The sequence below is a fragment of the Procambarus clarkii genome, chromosome 43 (assembly GCF_040958095.1).
Source record: "Procambarus clarkii isolate CNS0578487 chromosome 43, FALCON_Pclarkii_2.0, whole genome shotgun sequence".
In the NCBI taxonomy this organism is placed as follows: Eukaryota; Metazoa; Arthropoda; class Malacostraca; order Decapoda; family Cambaridae; genus Procambarus; species Procambarus clarkii.
The window spans coordinates 20,866,086-20,890,759 of record NC_091192.1 but is presented as its reverse complement, the minus strand read 5'-3'; the positions used below and the strand labels follow the sequence as shown (position 1 = coordinate 20,890,759).

At 43.9% G+C, this 24,674-nt stretch overlaps 1 protein-coding gene across 1 annotated transcript in view; it reads left to right on the top strand.

Annotated features, from left to right (window-relative positions):
• Positions 1 to 24,674, top strand: part of LOC123755618 (succinate dehydrogenase, subunit A (flavoprotein)) — a 43,577-nt gene that overhangs the window by 11,058 nt on the left and 7,845 nt on the right. Inside the window, exons 5-10 of the mRNA XM_069300084.1 lie at positions 8,039 to 8,132; positions 9,056 to 9,229; positions 10,467 to 10,624; positions 12,316 to 12,521; positions 14,558 to 14,716; positions 23,729 to 23,926. Coding sequence (XP_069156185.1) covers positions 8,039 to 8,132; positions 9,056 to 9,229; positions 10,467 to 10,624; positions 12,316 to 12,521; positions 14,558 to 14,716; positions 23,729 to 23,926 — 989 coding nt within the window. The remainder of the gene's footprint in view (positions 1 to 8,038; positions 8,133 to 9,055; positions 9,230 to 10,466; positions 10,625 to 12,315; positions 12,522 to 14,557; positions 14,717 to 23,728; positions 23,927 to 24,674) is intronic.

Below are 24,674 nucleotides of genomic sequence, written 5' to 3'. Positions count from 1 at the left end.
CTCTCAAAGGTCACGTGGTTCACAGTTCACTTCAACACCCATATATCGCTTCCTGCCTGCCTGCCTCCTTCCCAGCCTGCCAGCCTGCTTCCTTCCCAGCCTGCCTCCTTCCCAGCCTGCCTCCTTCCCAGCCTGCCTCCTTCCCAGCCTGCCTCCTTCCCAGCCTGCCTCCTTCCCAGCCTGCCAGCCTGCCTCCTTCCCAGCCTGCCTCCTTCCCAGCCTGCCAGCCTGCTTCCTTCCCAGCCTGCCTCCTTCCCAGCCTGCCTGTCTGCCTCCTTCCCAGCCTGCCAGCCTGCCTCCTTCCCAGCCTGCCAGCCTGCTTCCTTCCCAGCCTGCCTCCTTCCCAGCCTGCCTCCTTCCCAGCCTGCCTCCTTCCCAGCCTGCCAGCCTGCTTCCTTCCCAGCCTGCCTCCTTCCCAGCCTGCCTCCTTCCCAGCCTGCCTCCTTCCCAGCCTGCCTCCTTCCCAGCCTGCCTCCTTCCCACCTTGGAGAGAATGCAGGCCTGCCTCCTTCCCAGCCTGCCAGCCTGCCTCCTTCCCAGCCTGCCAGCCTGCCTCCTTCCCAGCCTGCCAGCCTGCCTCCTTCCCAGCCTGCCAGCCTGCCTCCTTCCCAGCCTGCCAGCCTGCCTCCTTCCCAGCCTGCCAGCCTGCCTCCTTCCCAGCCTGCCAGCCTGCCTCCTTCCCAGCCTGCCAGCCTGCCTCCTTCCCAGCCTGCCAGCCTGCCTCCTTCCCAGCCTGCCTGCCTGCCTCCTTCCCAGCCTGCCTGCCTGCCTCCTTCCCAGCCTGCCAGCCTGCTTCCTTCCCAGCCTGCCTCCTTCCCAGCCTGCCTCCTTCCCAGCCTGCCAGCCTGCCTCCTTCCCAGCCTGCCAGCCAGCCTGCCTGCCAGCCTGCTTCCTTTCCAGCCAGCCTGCCTCCCCCCCTGCCATCATGCTAACGGGTAGTGTGTGTTAGGCTTATCTTCGGGAATGAGCCGGTCTCACCCCCACCACCAACAAACCACCCGCCCCCCCTACATCCCATCTCTCAAGGTCACGCGGTTCAACCGCGTGACTACCACTCACTCCCTGCCTGCAAGCTAGCCTGCCTGCCTTCCTGCCTGTCTGCCTGCCTGTGCCTGCCTGCCTGCCTGTGCCTGCCAGCCTGCCTTTCCCTCCCTAATTCTCACTACTTCCATCCCTTCCTGCCTACCTCCTAGCATCTCTCCCTACCTCCCCCTCCCTCTTAGCATCTCTCCCTACCTCCTAACATCTCTCCATACCTCCCCCTCCCTCCTAGCATCTCTCTCCCCCCCTCTCACTGATTCTCCCCCCCCCCCCTCATTCATACTGCCTCCCACCTCAGCTCCATCGTCCATCCACCCACCAGTCAGCCATCACTGACGCAATGCGTGCATTTGGAGCCAACATGGTGCACAGATGTTTCTTGATTGTGCAGATATGTAAAACAAAAGCACAGAATGAACATTCCAGCCTTATGGCAATTCAAAATAATAGGAATAATAGGCCGTGAATCTGTGAAGTCACAGTGGGCAAACTGGACCATCGCCCACCCACCACCACAAGCCGGCGTGACGCTTGGTGGACCCCTTCCTACCCGAACTTTGTTCGGGTAGCATGACTCCCCAACCCCAATCGGGAAACTGGAAGTTTCGGATAACTAAAGTTCGGAAACCAAGTGGTGCTCTGTATATATATATATATATATGTCGTACCTAGTAGCCAGAACTCACTTCTCAGCCTACTATTCAAGGCCCGATTTGCCTAATAAGCAAAGTTTTCCTGAATTAATATATTTACTATAATTTTTTTCTTATGAAATGATAAAGCAACCCTTTTCTCTATGTATGAGGTCAATTTTTTTTATTGGAGTTAAAATTAACGTAGATATATGACCGAACCTAACCAACCCTACCTAACCTAACCCAACCTATATTTATAAGTAAGGTTAGGTTAGGTAGCCAAAAAAAGCTAGGTTAGGTTAGGTTAGGTAGGTTAGGTAGACGAAAAAACATTAATTCATGAAAACTTGGCTTATTAGGCAAATCGGGCCTTGAATAGTAGGCTGAGAAGTGAGTTCTGGCTATTAGGTACGACATATATATATATATATATATATATATATATATATATATATATATATATATATATAATATAATATATATATAATATATATATATATATATATATATATATATATATATATATATATATATATATATAATATATATATAATATATATATATATAATTAGTATATTTTGGTAGCAGTCTTTCCTGTAGACATATATTATTAAATATGACCGAAAAAGTAAGATTAATAATTCTAACACAAATTTTCTCAATCTTTCGTACATTACGCTTCACTGTTGGAGGTAAATCAAAAATCACTTCTCCAAAATTCATTTTTATTTCTAGTCTGACGCGACACGGGCGCGTTTCGTAAAACTTATTACATTTTCAAAGACTTCACAAATACACAACTGATTAGAACGTATCTCTGATTTTATATCTACATTTGAGTGAGGTGGGAAGGGTGATGTGGCATTAACACAAGACAGAACAGGAGGGGATATTAATAGGGTATTAAAAGTATCAACACAAGACAGAACAGAAACAATGGGTATTGAATAGAAGTGTTTGTCGAAAGCCTATTGGTCCATATTTCTTGATGCTTCTATATTGGAGCGGAGTCTTGAGGTGGGTAGAATATAGTTGTGCAATAATTGGCTGTTGATTGCTGGTGTTGACTTCTTGATGTGTAGTGCCTCGCAAACGTCAAGCCGCCTGCTATCGTTGTATCTATCGATGATTTCTGTGTTGTTTACTAGGATTTCTCTGGCGATGGTTTGGTTATGGGAAGAGATTATATGTTCCTTAATGGAGCCCTGTTGCTTATGCATCGTTAAACGCGTAGAAAGAGATGTTGTTGTCTTGCCTATATACTGGGTTTTTTGGAGCTTACAGTCCCCAAGTGGGCATTTGAAGGCATAGACGACATTAGTCTCTTTTAAAGCGTTCTGTTTTGTGTCTGGAGAGTTTCTCATGAGTAGGCTGGCCGTTTTTCTGGTTTTATAGTAAATCGTCAGTTGTATCCTCTGATTTTTGTCTGTAGGGATAACGTTTCTATTAACAATATCTTTCAGGACCCTTTCCTCCGTTTTATGAGCTGTGGAAAAGAAGTTCCTGTAAAATAGTCTAATAGGGGGTATAGGTGTTGTGTTAGTTGTCTCTTCAGAGGTTGCATGGCTTTTCACTTTCCTTCTTATGATGTCTTCGATGAAACCATTGGAGAAGCCGTTATTGACTAGGACCTGCCTTACCCTACAGAGTTCTTCGTCGACTTGCTTCCATTCTGAGCTGTGGCTGAGAGCACGGTCGACGTATGCGTTAACAACACTCCTCTTGTACCTGTCAGGGCAGTCGCTGTTGGCATTTAGGCACATTCCTATGTTTGTTTCCTTAGTGTAGACTGCAGTGTGGAAACCTCCGCCCTTTTCCATGACTGTTACATCTAGAAAAGGCAGCTTCCCATCCTTTTCCGTCTCGTAAGTGAAACGCAGCACGGAACTCTGCTCAAATGCCTCCTTCAGCTTCTGCAGATGTCTGACATCAGGTACCTGTGTAAAAATGTCGTCAACATACCTGCAGTATATGGCCGGTTTCAAGTTCATGTCGACTAAGACTTTTTGCTCGACGGTACCCATGTAGAAGTTTGCAAACAGGACACCTAGGGGAGAACCCATGGCGACCCCATCTACTTGCTTATACATGTGCCCATCCGGGCTCAAGAAGGGTGCCTCTTTAGTACAAGCTTGGAGTAGTTTCCTCAGAATACTTTCTGGCATGTCAAGAGGAGTACAGGCTGGATCACGATACACTCTGTCGGCTATCATTCCGATTGTCTCGTCCACAGGTACGTTGGTAAACAGCGATTCTACGTCCAACGAGGCTCTTATCCCTGTGGCCCGTGTGCCCCGCAGTAAGTCCACAAATTCCTTTGGAGACTTCAGGCTGAAGGCGCAAGGAACATAAGGAGTCAGCAGGCCGTTGAGTCGCTTTGCCAGTCTGTACGTGGGTGTGGGTATCTGGCTAATGATTGGCCGAAGTGGGTTTCCAGGCTTGTGCGTCTTGACATTTCCATACGCATATCCAGGTTTATATTCCCCAATGATCTTTGGCAGGTGGAGTCCGGATTTCTTGGCGTTTACAGTTTCGATCAGTTTGTTGACCTTTGCTTTTAATTCGGCTGTAGTGTCCTACAGCCGAATTTGTACGAAAGATTGAGAAAATTCGTGTTAGAATTATTAATCTTACTTTTTCGGTCATATTTAATAATATATGTCTACAGGAAAGACTGCTACCAAAATATACTAATATTAAAGTGCACGACCCAGCAGCAAGGAATCAAGCCTTCACGATAAAATATCGCCAGGATCTGATTCGTGATCAGATATACAAGGCAGAGAATGAAATCAAAGACAACAAAACGCAACTACTTCATGCTACAAACGAGTGGAGAAATAGCAACATCGACCATAGTATCCGTACCCGCATTGAACAACACCTCGACATCCTCACAGACCAACATCACCTCAGCACTGAAACAAGGATTATCAAGAAACTAACAACATTATATGGAGGACCTATGGCAATTCCACGACCAAGAGATGGCTTCCTGAACCTTGCAGGAATTAACCTCACTGAGGACCAAGTCACTCTCCTAAATCTGGGCATAAACTGTCATGTTATGTCCAGACCGAGTGAAATGGCCCGGAAAGTAGAGTTGGAAATTCTGTTGGACGACATATTCGACCTCGAGACACAAAAGGAGGTCACTACCAAAGATACCTTACAAGCAGAACTTATTGCAGAAGGAGGAAAGAATCGAGGCAACTACAGAAGCACCATACTGTCCCCCGAGCTTAAAGCGGCAGCTAAAAGCCTTCGTGAGAACAAGGAGATAGTTGTCAGGAGAGGTGACAAGTCGCCAATATATGTCATTCTTAAAAAAGACGAATATCTGGCGAAAATGAACATCATACTCTCTGACCAAACTAAGTTCCAAAGGGTAACGAAGGACACTACAGCCGAATTAAAAGCAAAGGTCAACAAACTGATCGAAACTGTAAACGCCAAGAAATCCGGACTCCACCTGCCAAAGATCATTGGGGAATATAAACCTGGATATGCGTATGGAAATGTCGAGACGCACAAGCCTGGAAACCCACTTCGGCCAATCATTAGCCAGATACCCACACCCACGTACAGACTGGCAAAGCGACTCAACGGCCTGCTGACTCCTTATGTTCCTTGCGCCTTCAGCCTGAAGTCTCCAAAGGAATTTGTGGACTTACTGCGGGGCACACGGGCCACAGGGATAAGAGCCTCGTTGGACGTAGAATCGCTGTTTACCAACGTACCTGTGGACGAGACAATCGGAATGATAGCCGACAGAGTGTATCGTGATCCAGCCTGTACTCCTCTTGACATGCCAGAAAGTATTCTGAGGAAACTACTCCAAGCTTGTACTAAAGAGGCACCCTTCTTGAGCCCGGATGGGCACATGTATAAGCAAGTAGATGGGGTCGCCATGGGTTCTCCCCTAGGTGTCCTGTTTGCAAACTTCTACATGGGTACCGTCGAGCAAAAAGTCTTAGTCGACATGAACTTGAAACCGGCCATATACTGCAGGTATGTTGACGACATTTTTACACAGGTACCTGATGTCAGACATCTGCAGAAGCTGAAGGAGGCATTTGAGCAGAGTTCCGTGCTGCGTTTCACTTACGAGACGGAAAAGGATGGGAAGCTGCCTTTTCTAGATGTAACAGTCATGGAAAAGGGCGGAGGTTTCCACACTGCAGTCTACACTAAGGAAACAAACATAGGAATGTGCCTAAATGCCAACAGCGACTGCCCTGACAGGTACAAGAGGAGTGTTGTTAACGCATACGTCGACCGTGCTCTCAGCCACAGCTCAGAATGGAAGCAAGTCGACGAAGAACTCTGTAGGGTAAGGCAGGTCCTAGTCAATAACGGCTTCTCCAATGGTTTCATCGAAGACATCATAAGAAGGAAAGTGAAAAGCCATGCAACCTCTGAAGAGACAACTAACACAACACCTATACCCCCTATTAGACTATTTTACAGGAACTTCTTTTCCACAGCTCATAAAACGGAGGAAAGGGTCCTGAAAGATATTGTTAATAGAAACGTTATCCCTACAGACAAAAATCAGAGGATACAACTGACGATTTACTATAAAACCAGAAAAACGGCCAGCCTACTCATGAGAAACTCTCCAGACACAAAACAGAACGCTTTAAAAGAGACTAATGTCGTCTATGCCTTCAAATGCCCACTTGGGGACTGTAAGCTCCAAAAAACCCAGTATATAGGCAAGACAACAACATCTCTTTCTACGCGTTTAACGATGCATAAGCAACAGGGCTCCATTAAGGAACATATAATCTCTTCCCATAACCAAACCATCGCCAGAGAAATCCTAGTAAACAACACAGAAATCATCGATAGATACAACGATAGCAGGCGGCTTGACGTTTGCGAGGCACTACACATCAAGAAGTCAACACCAGCAATCAACAGCCAATTATTGCACAACTATATTCTACCCACCTCAAGACTCCGCTCCAATATAGAAGCATCAAGAAATATGGACCAATAGGCTTTCTACAAACACTTCTATTCAATACCCATTGTTTCTGTTCTGTCTTGTGTTGATACTTTTAATACCCTATTAATATCCCCACCTGTTCTGTCTTGTGTTAATGCCACATCACCCTTCCCACCTCACTCAAATGTAGATATAAAATCAGAGATACGTTCTAATCAGTTGTGTATTTGTGAAGTCTTTGAAAATGTAATAAGTTTTATGAAACGCGCCCGTGTCGCGTCAGACTAGAAATAAAAATGAATTTTGGAGAAGTGATTTTTGATTTACCTCCAACAGTGAAGCGTAATGTACGAAAGATTGAGAAAATTCGTGTTAGAATTATTAATCTTACTTTTTCGGTCATATATATATATATATATATATATATATATATATATATATATATATATAAATATATATATATATAATATATATATATAATAATAATATGAATGACAATGTCAGACCACGGAGGAAAATGAAACAGGAATTTCCTTAAGTACTTTCGTATATTAAATACATCTTCAGAAGGAATGATTCCTTCTGAAGATGTATTTAATATACGAAAGTACTTAAGGAAATTCCTGTTTCATTTTCCTCCGTGGTCTGACATTGTCACATTCTTAATTACGTGTTTATTTTCGTGATATACACACACATATATATATATATATATATATATATATATATATATATATATATATATATATATATATATATATATATATATATATATATATATATAATATATAATATATAATATATATATATATATTATATATATACAGTATATGTAAAATTAATTAATTGTTGTGCAAAATTCACTAGAAAGCAAATTTGATGCTACTTGCTAACATCTGGTACTAGTGGGAGCTTTTCACACTTGAAACTCTGTGTTTAGTTGTGATGGAGTGAACTTTTTATTCATTTTCTTGCTCAATTCTGTTTTAAAATGTAGTAGTGTGTATTTATATCCACTTATTAAATACTAGGTCTCATAGGATATACCTTTGTATCTACTTGATTGTTATTTAGGGTAGGCTTTTTTTAATACCGTAGTTCAGAAAGTAAGAACTATGATAATATGTCATCTGCAATTCTAGCTGACATAAACAGAATTCTAACGTCTAAGTCCTGTCCTGAATGAGTAACCAGGTTTCAGAAATATTCTTTATTTTCCTAGTAGGGTGAGCATATAGGAAATACTATGTAAAAGTCCTTGGGTAGTACTGGACTTTTAAATAGCTGCACAGTTCATGGGTTACAGCAACAAAATATAAAGAGGGTATGTGTAAATAATAGTTATATTTCTAGTGTAAATGTTAAACTCATGATTTATATGTTTAAAATGCTTTACAATTTTCTCCAGGCATGCCTTTCAGTCGTACCCAGGATGGCAAAATCTATCAACGAGCATTTGGTGGTCAGAGCTATAACTTTGGCAAAGGCGGCCAGGCTCACAGGTTGGTTAAATCATCTCTCATGATATTTTAACTTATACAGTTATTTTCTTATTGAACTTGATAAAATTTGATGTTGTAAATATTGTATGTGGTAGCCTACCAGACAAGGTAAGCTACAGGTCTGTTAACTACCACACACACACACACACACAGCAACAAAGCTGAGAAACAAATAAATTATACTCAACTGACAACATTATCCATTTAAAAATACACTTTCATCTTCGAAGGAAAATCCTTTTGCAAACCATGTCTTGATAACGTCACTGAATATTAGACACCCAACCCACAACTCTGAAATGACTTTGTAATGGTCATACTGAATGAGGTTTCTCCTTTAGTGTGTTTTGTGAGTGCTAATTGATACATTTTCTAATCTTTTCTATGAGGTTGTTTCTCAAGGTAAGAATCCTTTATGATAGACGTGATTCATGAGCAGTCAGGCAGAACAACATTCAAGTGTCATTACCACAGGGACTTAGTAGGGCTTTCAGTTTGTTAACGTTCTTCTGACAAGTCATACCGAGAAAACTTGAGCTATAATCACTGCCTTCCTAACAATTTATGACTGTAGGGACATTACAAAAAAATTCTGTGACAGCAATGTCTTGAATTTTTTTCTAGCTGACCTTTCATAAATCCAATAGATTATCACAAGACGATCCTGGCCCCAGTCTATGCTTGAGCAAGGGTTCACAAAGCCATCTTCAGGTAAGCTCCAAGTAAATGATGCAGAGGATTCTTACTTTAAGAAGCAACCAAATGGCTCTGCTCAAAAAGATGCTATTCATATTGAATTAGTGTTTAATTTTTTTTTTTTTTTTTTTTTTTTTTTTTTTTTTTTTTTTTTTTTTAACTCTCAAGAGTTAATTCTACTCGTAAATTTGTACAGTACTGTATAGACATTTTCTAATCCATGACAGGTGTTGTTGTGTGGCAGACCGTACAGGCCATTCTCTCCTCCACACCCTTTATGGACAGTCTCTGAAATATGACTGCAACTATTTTATAGAATATTTTGCTCTGGATCTTCTGATGGAGGATGGGGAGTGCCGTGGTGTCATTGCACTCTGCCTAGAAGATGGATCAATCCACAGGTAAATTTCTCGCACTACTACAGTATTCAGTTTGGGACTCGTTCCCAAAGGCTGGGTAAGTTTGAGAAACCTCGTAATGTGATCTGCATTTTTTTCTTTTTTTGTGTGTTGAAGCATTAAGTATGAATAGCTAGTCCAGATTATCATTATTTTGTGTCCGATGCCAGTTTATCATCACATTTTAAGTAAGTTTATATTTCTATTTTATCCACATTTATAGTCTCTCCCTTCTGTGCCTGGCATAGCCTCATATTGGCTTCCTTTCCTGTCCCTTCTGGGACCTTTGTGGGTTCTGTTTTGTTGCTCTCTGGTGTTCATTTTTGTTTGAGAGTTTTCCCCTTTGTCTTGCTTGTTTTCTTTCATCTGGTGGCCAGTGTTCAGTTCCTTGCCGGCTTGGTCTGGATTGGGTTCCTGGTTGCATGCCAAGTGTTCTGTTTAGTTCCATTGACACAAAGATGTGACTTATTATTTTTGTCTGATATGAGAATGAGAGAGCGGTGATGCAAGGACTGTGTCCTGGGGTACAGAGCTTTTTACCATGCTTGGCCTTCATTTTATTTGATTGATTGATTGTTACTCTTTCCAATTTGTTTGATAGAAAATTTAAAATCAAATGCCCTACTTAACCTGTTATTCCTGTTAATTTCATTTTGTGCTGTCTCTCTATGGTCACATACACAGTCCATGTATACAGCATCTGCATTTTGTTTTCCTTGTAATTCTTCTATGATTTTGTCAGTGATTGAGTAATTATGAAAGAAAAGATCTTCCCGCTCTAAATCTATGTTGACTTGGGTTGTGAAATTCATTGTTCTCAATAAAACTGGAGATTTGATTCCTAATTACTCTTTTAAAAAAGTTGTGCAAAATTTTAGTTCGAACTGGTCTATGTTTTAGACTAAGCTTTACTACCTCGTGCTGTGGAGTTATATCTGCCACTTTAGGTGCTTCTGGCATCTCTAGAGTGTATCCCAGCTTTTCTCTCTGACGGCTATTTCTTTTGCCTCTGAGGAAACCAGGTTTTGGCCTCTGGTAGTCTTACAAAGACATACAAGAACCTGGTGAAATTCAAATTGGGTAGAGCTATCAAGGCGATTTAGCAAAAGGGAGCCACCGAGGACCCCATGAGAAAGGGGGCGTTTCATTACATTAATCATTTTTTTTTAATATACTGGAATTGCCTTGATGTAACTCACCAGTTTCGATTTTATATATACTGTATATTTTATTTTTCCAGATTCCGTTCTAAAAATACTGTGCTGGCGACGGGCGGTTATGGTCGTGCTTTCTTCTCCTGCACCTCGGCACACACCTGCACGGGGGACGGCAACGCCATGGTCGCGCGCGCTGGCCTGCCGTGTCAGGATTTGGAATTTATTCAGTTTCATCCCACTGGTAAGGGGGGGGGGTTCTTAATTTGAACCTGAGAAGGCTTATTTCAATCTTTCATTTGTAAGACGTCATTGTCAGAGTGGCGAAGGAAGTTGTAAGTTTGTTTTGGCAACTGTAGCCATGATTTAGTAAACCTGGTAGATTAAATACATTCTAACATTCCAAGACAGGAATTTTTTTTTTTTTTTTTCCAATTGTTCCAGTACTTCAGTGGTATATATTTCAAGTTCAGTTTGTCCCTTAATACAATAAATTTCTCTTTTGAGGAATATATAGGTATGTGTGTGTATGTTGGTACTGTATATTGTGTAATACACACACACACATAATATACTAAACATTCTATCCAAATAACCCAAATAACCTCATTCTAACCATAAATAAATTGGTTAGAAAGGTTTGGTCAAAGAGCTAATAGCTCAATTTTGCAGACATAAATAGTAAATACATACACATTCCTGAGACCTGGAACTTCAAGAACAAGAGGTCATAGATTTAAACTAACTAAACAAAACTGCCAGAAAGATATAAGAAAATTTACTTTCACGAAGAGTGGTAGACGGTTGGAACAAATTGAGAAGGTGGTAGAGACCAAAACCATCAGTAATTTCAAAGCATTATATGAGAGAGAGAAACAGAGTGCTGGGAAGATGGGACACCACGAGCATAGCTCTCAACCTGTAACTACACTTAGGTAATTGCACTTGGGTAATTACACACACACACGCATGAATATGCGGCTCCAGTCTGGAGTCCACATTTAGTCAAACACAAATCGAAGTTAGAAAAAGTTCAGATACTAGAAGGTGAAGGGACGACGACGTTTCGGTCCATCCTGGACCATTCTCAAGTCGATGTCTTAAGAATGTCAAGAATGTACTTTAGCCACGTTATTGTGACTCATCACCTGCAAAAGGTTCAGAGGTATGCCACCAGGCTATTCCCCGAGCCAAGAGGTATGAGCTACGAGGAAAGTTTGCAGTAACGACTTCATGACACTAGAAGACAGAAGAGTTGGGGGAGACATGATCACTACCTATAATATTCTCAGAAATTGACAAGGGTAGATAAAGCTAAACTGTTTAGCACAGGAGGGACACAAGTGGAAACAGTGGAAACTTGGTACCCAAATGAGTCGCAGGGATGTTAGAAAGAACTTTTTTAATGTCTGAGTAGTTAACAGATAGAATTTATTAGGCAGTGATGTGGTGGAGGCAAACTCCATACAGTTTCAAATGTAGATATGATAGAGCCCAGTAGGCTCAGGAATCTGTACACCGGTTTATTGACAGTCGAGAGGCTAGACCAAAGAGCCAAAGCTCAATCCCTGCAAGTACAACTAGGTGAGTACTTACTCGCTCGCTCACTCTGTGTATAGTAGGTGATGTATTTCTTAATTTTTTTATGCTATCCATTTTGGAAGGTATGGGCCCTTTGTTAGATTTGCTTGAAATATCAGTGTAGGAGCAGGAAAAGTGCAGAACCAGCATCCAATCAGAATGCAATTGATTGTTTGTTGAGCTGTTTCAGTCTGTTACATCCAGTCATCCATTGGATGCAATAGACTAATGGTTTACTATAATCCATACGGTTTATAACTTCTTGTTGGCCAGTACTGCATTTACAATGTCAATGAACATAAAATGTGCAGAGTAACTATTCCAAATGTATTTATATGTTGTAAATTTTTGTAGGAATCTATGGTGCTGGCTGCTTGATGACTGAGGGATGCAGGGGAGAAGGCGGCTTTTTGGTTAATGGTGAGGGAGAGAGGTTTATGGAGCGTTACGCACCAGTTGCCAAAGACTTGGCATCTCGTGATGTTGTCTCACGCTCAATGACCATTGAAATTCGAGAGGGTCGAGGATGTGGACCCGAGAAAGATCATGTCTTCTTACAGGTGAGGAACAAATATTTGTTTTTTTGTATAATTTATTACAGTACAACCAAATTTTTTCTTAATCTCTTTAATTACAATGGTTTTACAAGTCTTGCTAAAGTTTTATTTGGGAGCGCTTCTACGGTGGCGTCCTGTCGCTAGCAACCTGGATAGCTCCATTCGGTTTGAATCGCACCAGGCCCTTGTCATTTTGAGCCTACTGTAGACCTGGGGAGCCAAAACCTGGACCCCCCCTCCTTAGATGCACAGGGAGCTGAGGATATTAGATCAAAGAAACACCCTCTAAACGATAAAGCAAAACAAAATGGATAATGAAGAGGTAAACAAAACACAGAAAATGAAACCCGGAAATGATCCACCCAAGGGTTAAACACCCTTTAGTAGCAGCTGCTCACCACCAGGTGGCAGCACCCTGAGGTACCAGCTCTGCCCAGCCAACTTCTCAGTCATTAATAGTTGTGCAACTGTGCAATATCTCTCCAGCTCCTCTTATCTACTGGTGCACTTTTTATTTAGTTTTTTGACAAGTGATAGTTATCCTCTGGACTGCCTTACAGGGGCCCCTAGTTGCTTATGTTCTTGCTCCTTCTTTTTGTACAGTATTTTATTCATGGGAATGTTACTATGCCTTGCTTTTTGTGTGGACTTCTTTATTTCTTGCACCTGCTCTGACATTACAGGTATTTCTTTTCCAGGTGGTTTCAGGTAGTGGTCCTTAAGAGGCAACTCCCTCCTTTGATGAGGGAGCCACGCTCTAAGTATTATGTGAAATTATTTTTACTAGTCTGCGAGGCTGTTGGTTGGTACTTTTTTTTTTATACAGGTGCTTTGGTGGCTTGTTCTATGGTGTGCGACTTTCACCTTTTGCAGCCACCTTTGCTCCTCAGCTGTGTTTGTGGCATTCTATCCTCACCGAGGATAGAATGGGCAGCTCCTGTGCCCAGTGTTCCTGTTTGGTCATTATTTTTGGGACCCGGCAAGCCTTTTAGCAGTTTTTAGTATGGTTTGACCCTCTGAGCCGGCACTTGCAGGTAGCGAGTTTGCAGGAATGTCCTTTAGTCTTATTGCATACTGATGGCCATTCTTACTCCTTTCACAATGCTGCCTGCTGGTTAGGTGACACTTTCTACCCATTTTTGCTCGAGCCTTCATCTTGTGACTCGGCCTATCAGAGAGCTGTTGCTTCATGGGAGTGATTTTTCCTGTGTGCACTGTTTGCGACCTGCTATTGGTGTGGTTACCCCGGAGTCTGTTCCTTTATTGTTGTCTGGGGTTAGTGAGTGTGGTTAGGTTTTCTCTGGGGGTTGTTGGTGACAGGTATATGAGCCAAGGATCTACTGCCTTCCGTTTGTCAATTACTGGCACGAGTCCTTCCCTTTGAGAAAACTTTTCTGTTTTGGCACTTGACATGGAACACGGATCTGCTCTGGAGTCTTTGTTTCCTGGGACTTCAGGGTCTAGAGGGAGCTTGATGAAGCGCTGAGGATGCCCTTCAACCCAAATTACATTTTTGGTTCCTTCTCCATGTTCATTCTGGATTTCATTAGAATCTTTAGAGGCATCGTATGGGCAGAAGTTTGACCTCTGGGCAGGGTGCAAAAAGGATCTGGCCACCATTACCGAATTTCCCTTCCTCCTGTGCATCCAGTAGCAAATGGTTAATCCTGGCATTTTTTTTTTTTTAATGTATATAGGGGTTAGACTTTGCAATAAGCTATGGTAGGAAACCTTAACCTGGAAATGATAATGTTTAAATTTGTGCTTCTGGGAGCATGGAAGGTGATTGATCTACAAGAAGATACAATAGTAGTAATAATTCTGCTTGTTGATTTAATTGAATTTTCATATTTGTATTTACATTGCATATGGCTGTTAATTATAATATTTATAAATAAGTAATTATAAATTAGTCAATACCAAGTTTTTTTGTGACATAAAAACAGGTTAGGAAACTTAGTGTAGTGTATGCAAAATGGGATGAACCCTGAAAATTTCCAAAGTATATATTAATAACTATATATGACCTTCGCTTTCAGCTTCACCATCTTCCCCCAGACCAGCTGGCACAAAGGTTGCCGGGTATTTCTGAGACCGCCATGATCTTTGCTGGTGTAGATGTGACCCGTGAGCCCATTCCTGTACTTCCTACAGTGCACTACAACATGGGCGGTGTCCCAACCAACTACAAGGGACAGGTTTGTCAATTGAATTCTTTTGTGTGTGTGTTTGTGAGCTGCTACGTTTTCATAGTATCCCTTACCTTGTCCATTGGGGATTTATAGTCCAAATACAGTGTATTGTTTGAGGGGACAGGTTGGGTACTTTCACAGGTGTAGTACAATACGGGTATGCTATATACATAGATGTATTAATGTATATGTAGATGTACACTGTTGGTATACACACACTTATCACACTAGCAACACAGTACAACCTTGATTCAACAACTGTATGCAACCAACCCCAATTCGTTGTGAAGTGAAGGATTCGTTGCAACCAGTTATGCCCCCAAGATGCATTTCCTGTGCCCTTTGGGCTAATTTCACATGACAAAATGTTCATTTGAACCTATAAATATAATGGAAAAGTACCAATTGAGCATGTCTGCAAAGAAATTTAACCACATTTAGCTTATTTCTCACATCTATTTCTTATTTCTCCCCAGCCTCAAAACTCGTTTTCTCGGGCCATATGCGAGTGAATAAAAACCTTGCCAACTCAAAATGAAAACAGTCCATGGAATTTAGTTTTAAATATACTTTATAGCTTTCCTAAGGCTCCAACTATTTTTTGCAATGTTAGAGTCCATCTACAAATATGATCATCAAAGTGATAGGAGGCGTATAAAGTTACCATTCCCCCAACAAACAAATTCCAAAAGGCCAAAAAATAAACAAATAAAAAATACCCGACTGGAGATTCATTAAATCGACGTTCCACTGTGTATATACATTGTAGAATTAATATGGAAATAAACTAAACAGTCCTCATACTTTTAAAATACAGATGTATATAATTACACATGATTAGATATTTCAAATTATTGAATTTTGTCTTGAATTACTAATAATAAGAAAGGTGATTCACTAAGAAATCATATAAACGTGATGTATCAATAAGAAAATCGGTAGCTTATAATTGATTAAAGAGGGAAAGGGTGTGAATCTATTTGAGTAAGAAAGATAAAAGGTTCCCATTGTCGGGGGACTGGAAACGTCTTGAGGCTTGTTGAGGGTCACCAAGACCACATGCTGACCTTTTCCAGGATGTAACCCTCAACTGTTGCCTAACATACGGGGGACCTATTTACTACCGTATCATCCTTTGCAGATGACACAAAAATCAGTATGAAAATTACCTCGGCTGAGGACATTGAAAAACTTCAAGCTGATATTAATAAAGCTTTCGACTGGGCATCAGAAAATAACATGATGTTTAACAGTGATAAATTCCAGGTACTCAGGTACGGTAAAAATGAGGACCTTAAACATAATACAGAGTACAAAACACAATCAAATGTACCCATAGTAGGAAAACAGCATGTAAAGGATTTGGGAATAATAATGTCTGACGACCTAACGTTTAAGGAGCATAACCAAGCAAATATTGCGACAGCCAGAAAAATGATAGGCTGGATTACGAGAACTTTCAAATCCAGGGATCCCATCACAATGGTTGTACTCTTCAAGGCACTTGTGTTGTCCCGTCTTGAGTACTGCTCAGTACTCACTTCCCCCTTCAAAGCAGGAGAGATTGCTGAAATAGAGGGAATACAGAGAACATATACGGCACGCATAGACGCAATAAAGCACCTAAATTATTGGGATCGTCTCAAAGCCCTCCAAATGTACTCACTAGAAAGAAGACGAGAGAGATATCAAATAACATACACCTGGAAGATACTGGAGGGCCAAGTACCAAATCTACACAGTAAAATAACAACGTACTGGAGTGAACGACATGGAAGAAAATGTAGAATAGAACCAATGAAGAGCAGAGGTGCCATAGGCACAATCAGAGAACACTGTATAAACATCAGAGGTCCGCGGTTGTTCAACGTCCTCCCAGCAAGCATAAGAAATATTGCCGGAACAACCGTGGACATTTTCAAGAGGAAACTAGATTTATTCCTCCAAGGAGTGTCGGACCAACCGGGCTGTGGTGGGTATGTGGGCCTGCGGGCCGCTCCAAGCAACAGCCTGGTGGACCAAACTCTCACAAGTCGAGCCTGGCCTCGGGCCGGGCTTGGGGAGTAGACGAACTCCCAGAACCCCATCAACCAGGTATCAACCAGGTAACTGCCTGATGAACAGAGGCATCCAGTGAGAAAGGAAACCCACCCGGGCATCTCTGTCCTGCCGTAGAAATTAAACGAGAGACCTTTTCACATGTGACATGACTGAACTGACCACAGAGCTATGAATAGGTATGTATAACCTTCGCCCATGCTCTGAGGTCAGAAATGTGTAATGTGTTGGGAAGAATTTTGATTGTATAGAATGTAGGTCAGTGGTTAGCACAGCCAGCCACGACCAGTTGGTCCAGAGTTTAATTCCCAGGCACAAAGATATTTTTGCTTGTTCATGTACACCAGATATGCCTGTTCACGTAGCAATTAAATAGGTACCCAAGAGTTGGGCAACTGTTGTCTGTTGCATCTTGGGCCAGGTCAGTTGTTAGCCTAGGGGGGACCCATACAAGCTTAATGTCCTTAGCAATAGGAAACAGTAATGTATGTATATCAGTAGGCAGGCAATGAGTCGCAATAACATGGCTAAAGTATGTTGACCAGACCACACACTAGAAGGTGAAGGGACGACGACGTTTCGGTCCGTCCTGGACCATTCTAAAGTCGATTGTGTCGGCACAATCGACCTGAGAATGGTCCAGGACGGACCGTAACGTCGTCGTCTCTTCACCTTCTAGTGTGTGTGGTCTGGTCAATATGTATATCAGTAGTTTTAATATACGGTAGTATAAAACATTTTAAAATAGTCTACTATACATAGCACAGCAATAACCTTCATTTATAAATATAAAACCAAAATATTAAATACTGTATTTTTCTGTGGGGAGCCTTGTCGGCTCCTTGAAGCTATCTGCACTGATATGTACAGATAGCTTTTGTCTATTAGTTTGGGTTCATCGGTGACAGGAGTCCTTATACCTACCGGGGACCATGAGCCAGAACCTAGTCCGCCTCAGAGAAGCACAGGGAGCAATGGTTTATGAGCACTTTACATTTAAAGTATGTCATAATTGCCATCGACCGGGAAAGGACCCAGAAAGGAAGGCGAATCAAAACGGACCACTGTCTAGTTAACCTGTGCAATCTACATCCGAAAAGACACGGGAGGGAGAGCCGGCAGCCCACCACTCCAGTTCTTAAAGTGAAGTGCTGGTTGTCAGATCAGTATCCTCTGGCTTCACGTTCCTGTTCAGGATTTTTGCCGTGTATAGCTATTCCAGCTGTGTGTGGTGGCCAGGTCTTAGTGTATAGCAGCAGCATGTGCCTAGGCAGTACTCCATGAGTACCGCCCTTATGTGTCTGGGTTATCTTCCCTGGGGTGTTTGGGAATTGCTCCCAGTTTAAAGACTTCATTGCTTGATGATGATTTTGGCCTTGATAGTCTAGGGCTTTCCGTCTTGCCCTGGGTAGGGGAGTGTTATGCAGTGCGCCTGGGTGGGGCACTCTGTGGCTGGTGCAGCTAGCTTTACTTCAACGCAGTGGCTGATGTTTCTCTGACTGCCAGTTTAATGTCTGTTTTTTGTTTTGTTTTTCTTTTAATTTTTTGGAGTTCTTGCCTTGTTTAAACAGAGGAAGTCTGCTTAGCTTCTTATTAGGCAAGCCTAGTTTGTGTTGGTTGTCCTCCTATATTGGTTGAGAGGTTTCATAGTTGCTACTAGTGGTCAGTTTGCCTGCTACCTGACAGGATTCTTCCAGCTTAGCTGGTCCCAGTGCCTGGACTTCCTGTAGGGCTAATTAACCGAACGGGCCCTGGAAAACCCCTGTGGGCTCGGTCGTAGAATGGCTACTTCTTCCGAGCCCGCTCTCGCCTTGTGTGAAGTCATTGGTTGTTCGTTCCCCCCTGCCTCAGGCAAATGATCATCTGCACGGCCTACATCACTCTGTCTGTTGGGTCGTGACACTACCAATTTGAAGACTTGTGGGCCTTGTTCCCTGCTTGTACTGTACTTCACTTTACTCATTCCTTGTCTGTTGATCCCAAGGATCAGGCAACGGCTGCTTTGCATGCTTGATTCTCCTTACTGCAATCAGCCAGGTTGGTTGCCCGGTTAGAGGTCCCGGAGCTGCCCCGCTTAGGTTTTAGGGACTAGGATTTAGGGGGCATTAGTTTCTTTGACTTTGGTTCCTTACGTGCCCCTGCTTCCTTTACCTGCTCCTTTTTCTTTCCTTCCTGCTTCCGGCTCCCGAACGTCTGAGGGTTTCAGAGTCGGGGCGGGGTTTAGCTCAGGATGAGGCTCGGGTGGCTTCGGGGGCTGCCCCTTCCAATTCAGGTGCAGCGGTGGTTGAACCCGATTTTCCCCCCAAGGCTTCAGAGTCAACCCAGCAGACTCCCTTCTTGAAAGCTTTTCCCCTGGGCACTACCTCTTCTTCAAGGGGTAGTGGGCATGGAAGAGAGCTCTGCCCTGGGGCCTGTGTTGGGGCTTTGGAGGGTGGGGGGTCCTTTTGGAGCTCTTAGGCTCTTTTTGCCTTGTGCCTTCTGGGCAGGGGTTGTTGCTGCAGGGGGAGGGGTTTTTCATCCTCCTTCCCTTTCTGTATTAGTATTACCATATTTGCCAGCATGATTTACACACCCTTGCATTGGATGCCTCCATCTTTTGCTTGAATGTTTTGTACTGTGTTGGGGGGGGGGGGATTATTACTGTATAATGACTTTCGTGTGGTTCATCATACATTTATTGCACGTTATTTCCCGGTGCTTTTGGTACCACTGCTTTTCCCTCCACTCAGATCAGTGGCTTCATGGTTTATAATTTTGACAAGAATTTTGCTATATAGATTGTGAACCTTGGGTTTCCGAGTGATGTTTGGAGGTGCCATGATTGGCTGCCAGGGTAGCGCACCATCCCACAGCTGTGGTTTGTTGTCATCGACTCTTTGAATATGGCGGCTGGGTGGTTGAAGGTTTATCATTCCTTTCCCACATTTTGGAGCGTTTTTCATTCAGTTAATGCGCCATTGTTCTAAGCAGTTACTCATTCACTTTTGTATGACATGTCTCAGGTGTCAGTTAAGTCTGCTATGAAATGGGTGGGGAGGTACGTGAATTGGCATGTGCTTCCCTCATCCCTGCCGATGTGTCATCTGTAGTTTTGTTAAGTTTGTACTCGCCTCATTGTACTCTTCTAATTGTGCTCATGGAGGTTGCGCTTCGGCTGTTTTGGGCCCGTCTCTCGCCTATTGTTCTACTGGTATTCCATTCCTGAGCTTCTTGAGCTCCTATCTTTCAACGTTTGCAGCCTCCACCTCATCACTGTCTCCTGCATTCCCTTTCTTTACTACTCTGCCTCTGGACAAGTTCTTTTTTATCTCTGTGACTCCTTTGGATATTCGGTTTCCACCTGTGTCCCATTATGGGTGTACCATGTATATTTGGGGAGCCAGGAGCTGAGCGGACAGAACACTGGACGCGTGATCCTGTGATCCCGGGTTCGATCCCGGGCGCCGGCGAGAAACGATGGGCAGAGTTTCTTTCACCCTGATGCCCCTGTTACCTAGCAGCAAATAGGTACCTGGGAGTTGCTCAGCTGTCACGGGCTGCTTCCTAGGGGTGGAGGCCTGGTCAAGGACCAGGCCGCAAGGACACTAAAGCCCTGAAATCATCTCAAGATAACCTCAAGATATAACCAGTCGTATTGATTCCTCCATTTTTGTTCTCCCTTGTCCGTTCCCCTGGAGAATTGTGGGTGGTGGTTGTATGTTCCCGGGTCAGTCTTTTCTTGTGTACAAGACTGGTACTTCTGAATATTATTACCTCAGTCTTGTGATCCCGGACAGGGGTTATATTATAGGCTTGTTTCCTTTCTTTTATTATGGGCACTTTTTTGTGCCTAGCGACCTTAGCCTGAATGCTCGTCTGGCTCCCTATCAGTAAAAAAAAAAATATTTAACATTGTGCCTTTTATCCACCAGAAAATGCGGTAGATAGGGCTCCCCTCCCTCCAGGTTCATTTCCGGGTGCCCTAGGGTTCCTTGGATTCATCTTTATGGAGATTTTCTTCCTCTTTTCTTCTTTCCCCCCTGCTGAGGTTTGGGAGGCCCTTGGCCCAACACAGAGTTTATGCCTCTGTGTTGGATCTGGTTTTGTTTGAGTTCGATTCCTCTTACACTGATCGGGTGCATTTTGAGGTTTCGGTTTCTTCCTGGCTGGCAACCTGCCTCGACGACTGGTTGGTATGGTCTCCCTACCCCGTCTGGTAGCCAGGGTTCTGGTTCTTTCCCAGCTTGCCGGATTCGGGGTTCCTGGTAACTTGGCAGAAGTCCCAGTGGGTTCAGTCCCAGGTTCGGGCTTGGCTAGGCCTAGTGTGGGGTTCTCGGACTACATCCATTTCTCTCCCTCCTGTGGCTTTGCTCCGGTTGCAATCCCACCTTCAGCTGTTTTTGGGAGGGACCAGGGTCATTCGGCGGTTGCTCGAGCATTTGTGCAGGAGCCCGAACTTTTCCCTGCTGATTTATCCGTTGGGCAGGGTTTGGCTTCGGAGGCTGTGTTTTGGTATCTACAGAGCGGCCTCTTTCGCCGCTTTCGCGATCACTGGGTTTGTTCCCCGGTGTCCTTGCATCAGTTGCTGCCTCTTCGGCCTCCTCTTGGGGTTTTTGGGTTTTGCTGCCATGGCGTCTTCCTCTCCCTCTCGCTCAATGTGTTCACGGACTCCTCGTCTCTCATTTTGGGGTTTTGTGACCTGTGCTCACAAGGGCAGCCAGGGGCGTTGGGCGCCATCCTTTGTTCGAGCTCACAGCATGGTGCGGGAGTTTGTGGCTGTGTGGCAAGCACTGCGACAGATCCGGCTTCCTTCGGGCTCGGTGATCCGTCTCCATTTGGACTGCTTCCCCCGTGGTTCCTTGTCTCAACTGGGGGGGGGGGTCACTTCGGTCCATGGCTTTGGGGCTATTCACTTCGGGTAGCTCTTCTGCTGAGTTATCAGGATTTAGCTCTGTGACATTCGCATTCAGGGTGTGTCCATTGTCCTGGCAGATGGCCTGACACGCTCCATTCCTCTTTCCACGGAGTGGACGGTCGATGCCGCCTCCTTCCTTTGGCTTTGTCGGATGTATGGGCGCCCGGAGGTGAACCCCTTTGTATTCACCTTCACCTAGTTGTGTTTGCAGAATTAAGCTTTGCTCTTTCGGCCCGCCTCTCAACTGTCAATCAACTGTTTACTAACTACTTTTTTTTTCTCCGCACCACGCGCACACACCCCAGGAAGCAGCCCGTGACAGCTAACTAACTCCCAGGTACCTATTTACTACTAGGTAACAGGGGCATTCAGGGTGAAAGAAACTTTGCTTATTTGTTTCTGCCTGGTGCGGGAATCGAACCCGCGCCACAGAATTAAGAGTCCTGCGCGCTATCCACCAGGCTACCAGGCCCTGGTGTCAGTGTGGTCTCTGCATTTTTCATTGTACTTTCCATTTTACAGCCTTTCCCTGACTGTAAGGCCCTCATGGTAGATGCTTTTTGGCAGAACTGGTTGAGGTAGGGGTTCCTGTACTACTTCTTCCCTGGTGCTGATGATGTTCTGGCTCGGCTGGATTCCTATTGGGGGGAGGGGGGTTGAGTGGTTCTCCTGGCTCCAAGGTGTCTGGCCCAGTCTTGGTTTCAGGCACTGCTTGCATGGTGTCCAAACCCAGGCATTTTTCCCGACTCCGCCTTTTACAGCAGGTCAGACCAGTGAGGTACCTCGCTGGTTTTCCTGAGTGCTCCACACTAAGCGTCTGGTCTTTCCGGCGCGTGTGTATCGCCATATGTATGGTGATCTGTTGATTTCTTTGATGGTGTCCCACCTGTGGGTCTTCTTCTCAACGACAGTATGACGTTTCTTGGCATTCTTTCTGACATTTTCTTTCTCTTTCTCGGTTTTTGCCAATTTCAGGCCAGGTTGTTTTGTCCTTTCTTGGCTTTTTGTGGGTCGGCATCTCATGCTTATTACTGTCGCTTCATATTGCGCGGTGTTGGTGGAACCACTGCTGCTTGCATTTGGGGTGGATGTTACTTCCACTCCGTTCCGCTAGCTTTCTCATTAGTTTTTCACCTATGGCCTGCTCGTGCACCGCATGAGCCTTCTTGGTCTTTAGATCGAGTTCTTTCTATTCTTTCTTTCTCCTCGCTTTATTGTTCTCCTTGCTTCGGTTCGGGATTGCTTTTGGAAGGCCTTCTTTTTGTTGCCCTTGGCCTCTGTGGTTCGAATTGGGGAGCTTCGTGCTCTCCTCCGACGCCGGAGATTCTGTTCGTTTGGTCCAGATGGTCGTTTTGTTTGTTTGCAGCCTTCTCCTTTTTTTTCTGGCATATAATGAGACGGCAGGCTTCCGTAGGGGTCCGTGGTTGTGGATGCTTTGTTAGGCCGGGGGTGTATTATGTCCGGTGGCGGCTTTACACCGCTACCTGCCTGCCACTGGTTCTCTGACAGTGGACTGTGCGTGGATCCGGTTTCCATAGTTCCCTGTTCCAGGGCTTGTGTGAGTCAGGTTATCCGCAGTGTCAAGTTTTGACACTGACAGTGTCAGTGTCAACTCTGGTTGGCAGTTTTCATTGTTCAATAACTGGAGTGGAGGGGCTGTCGACCCCCTCCACAAACAAGCAGGAGTGCTAGGTGCATGAAGTGTTGCTTGTTGGGTTTCTTTCTAGGAGACTTGTTTTGATCTTTTAGGATGTAGATTGCACAAGTTAACCAGACGGTGGTCTGTTTTAACTCGTCTACCTTTCTGGGTCCTTTCCCCGGTCTATGGCAATTATGATATACAGTACTATACTTTAAATGTAAAGTGCTCATAGGCCATTGCTCCCTGCACCTTTCTGAGGGGGCCATGTCCTGGCACGTGATTCCCAGTAGGCATATGGACTCCTGTGACTGGTGACTCCCAAACTAATATAGTGCATATCAGATCGGATAGCTTCAGGGAGCTTCAGGGGCTCACCCAGAAAGTGGCATTTCATTACATTCAACGCTGATTTTATTTTCAACAGGTGGTTACATATGACGGAAAAGAAGACAAAATTGTGCCTGGTCTGTACGCTGCAGGTGAGGCAGGGTGTGCCTCCGTCCACGGAGCCAATCGTCTGGGAGCCAACTCTCTCCTGGACCTTGTGGTGTTTGGCCGAGCGTGTGCTCACACGATAGCTCAGGAAAACAAGCCTGGTGAATCCATCGGGGAGCTGTCTCCTGTGAGTGTTTATATTTTTTATCTCGGTTCTTCTTAATTTTTTTAATTTAGATAATTTGTGGTGATTAATTGTATCATATAATGTAATGTGTGTGTGTGTTGTAGACATATATACATAAACAAGATATGAATAGGAGCTGCCATGTATAGGCCAGTAGTCCATCTGTGGGTTTCCTTGATTGTTCTTATTAAAAGGTTATTTCTGAAGAAGAGAACAATTGGGAGAAAGCAACACGCCATTAAGACTACTGTATATAGCACTTAGAAGGGATCAGGATAAGGATGAAATGGGGGAAGGAATGGTGCCCAACCACTTGAACAGTCGGGGATTGAGCGCCACCCTGCAAGAAGCGAGACTATTGCTCTACCATTCAGCCCAAATGGTTGGGAAGGTTATTTCAGAGTTATCGTATATATTTGGTTAGACCTCCAGGGCTCTGTTCCAAGACCTCTGTTCTTTACCATATACAGTATATATATAAATAATTGAGATTCATGATTGAGCAACATGCAACAGTGCACATAAATTGTAATTGCTTGACCATTTTGTTCGAACCCACGTCATAGTAGGCAGCTTATGAAGCTTCCTCTGTGCTTGTTTTGTGTAATAACACAAGGCCAGAAGAATAGACACTGGCAGTCTGCTTCCAGCTTTTGCAGATTCTTGGCATGATATCTTCATTTAGAAAAGAGATCTGGCCATTCTGATTGCCTTGACTTGGGAGTCAAGGATGAGCTGGGCTCTTGTT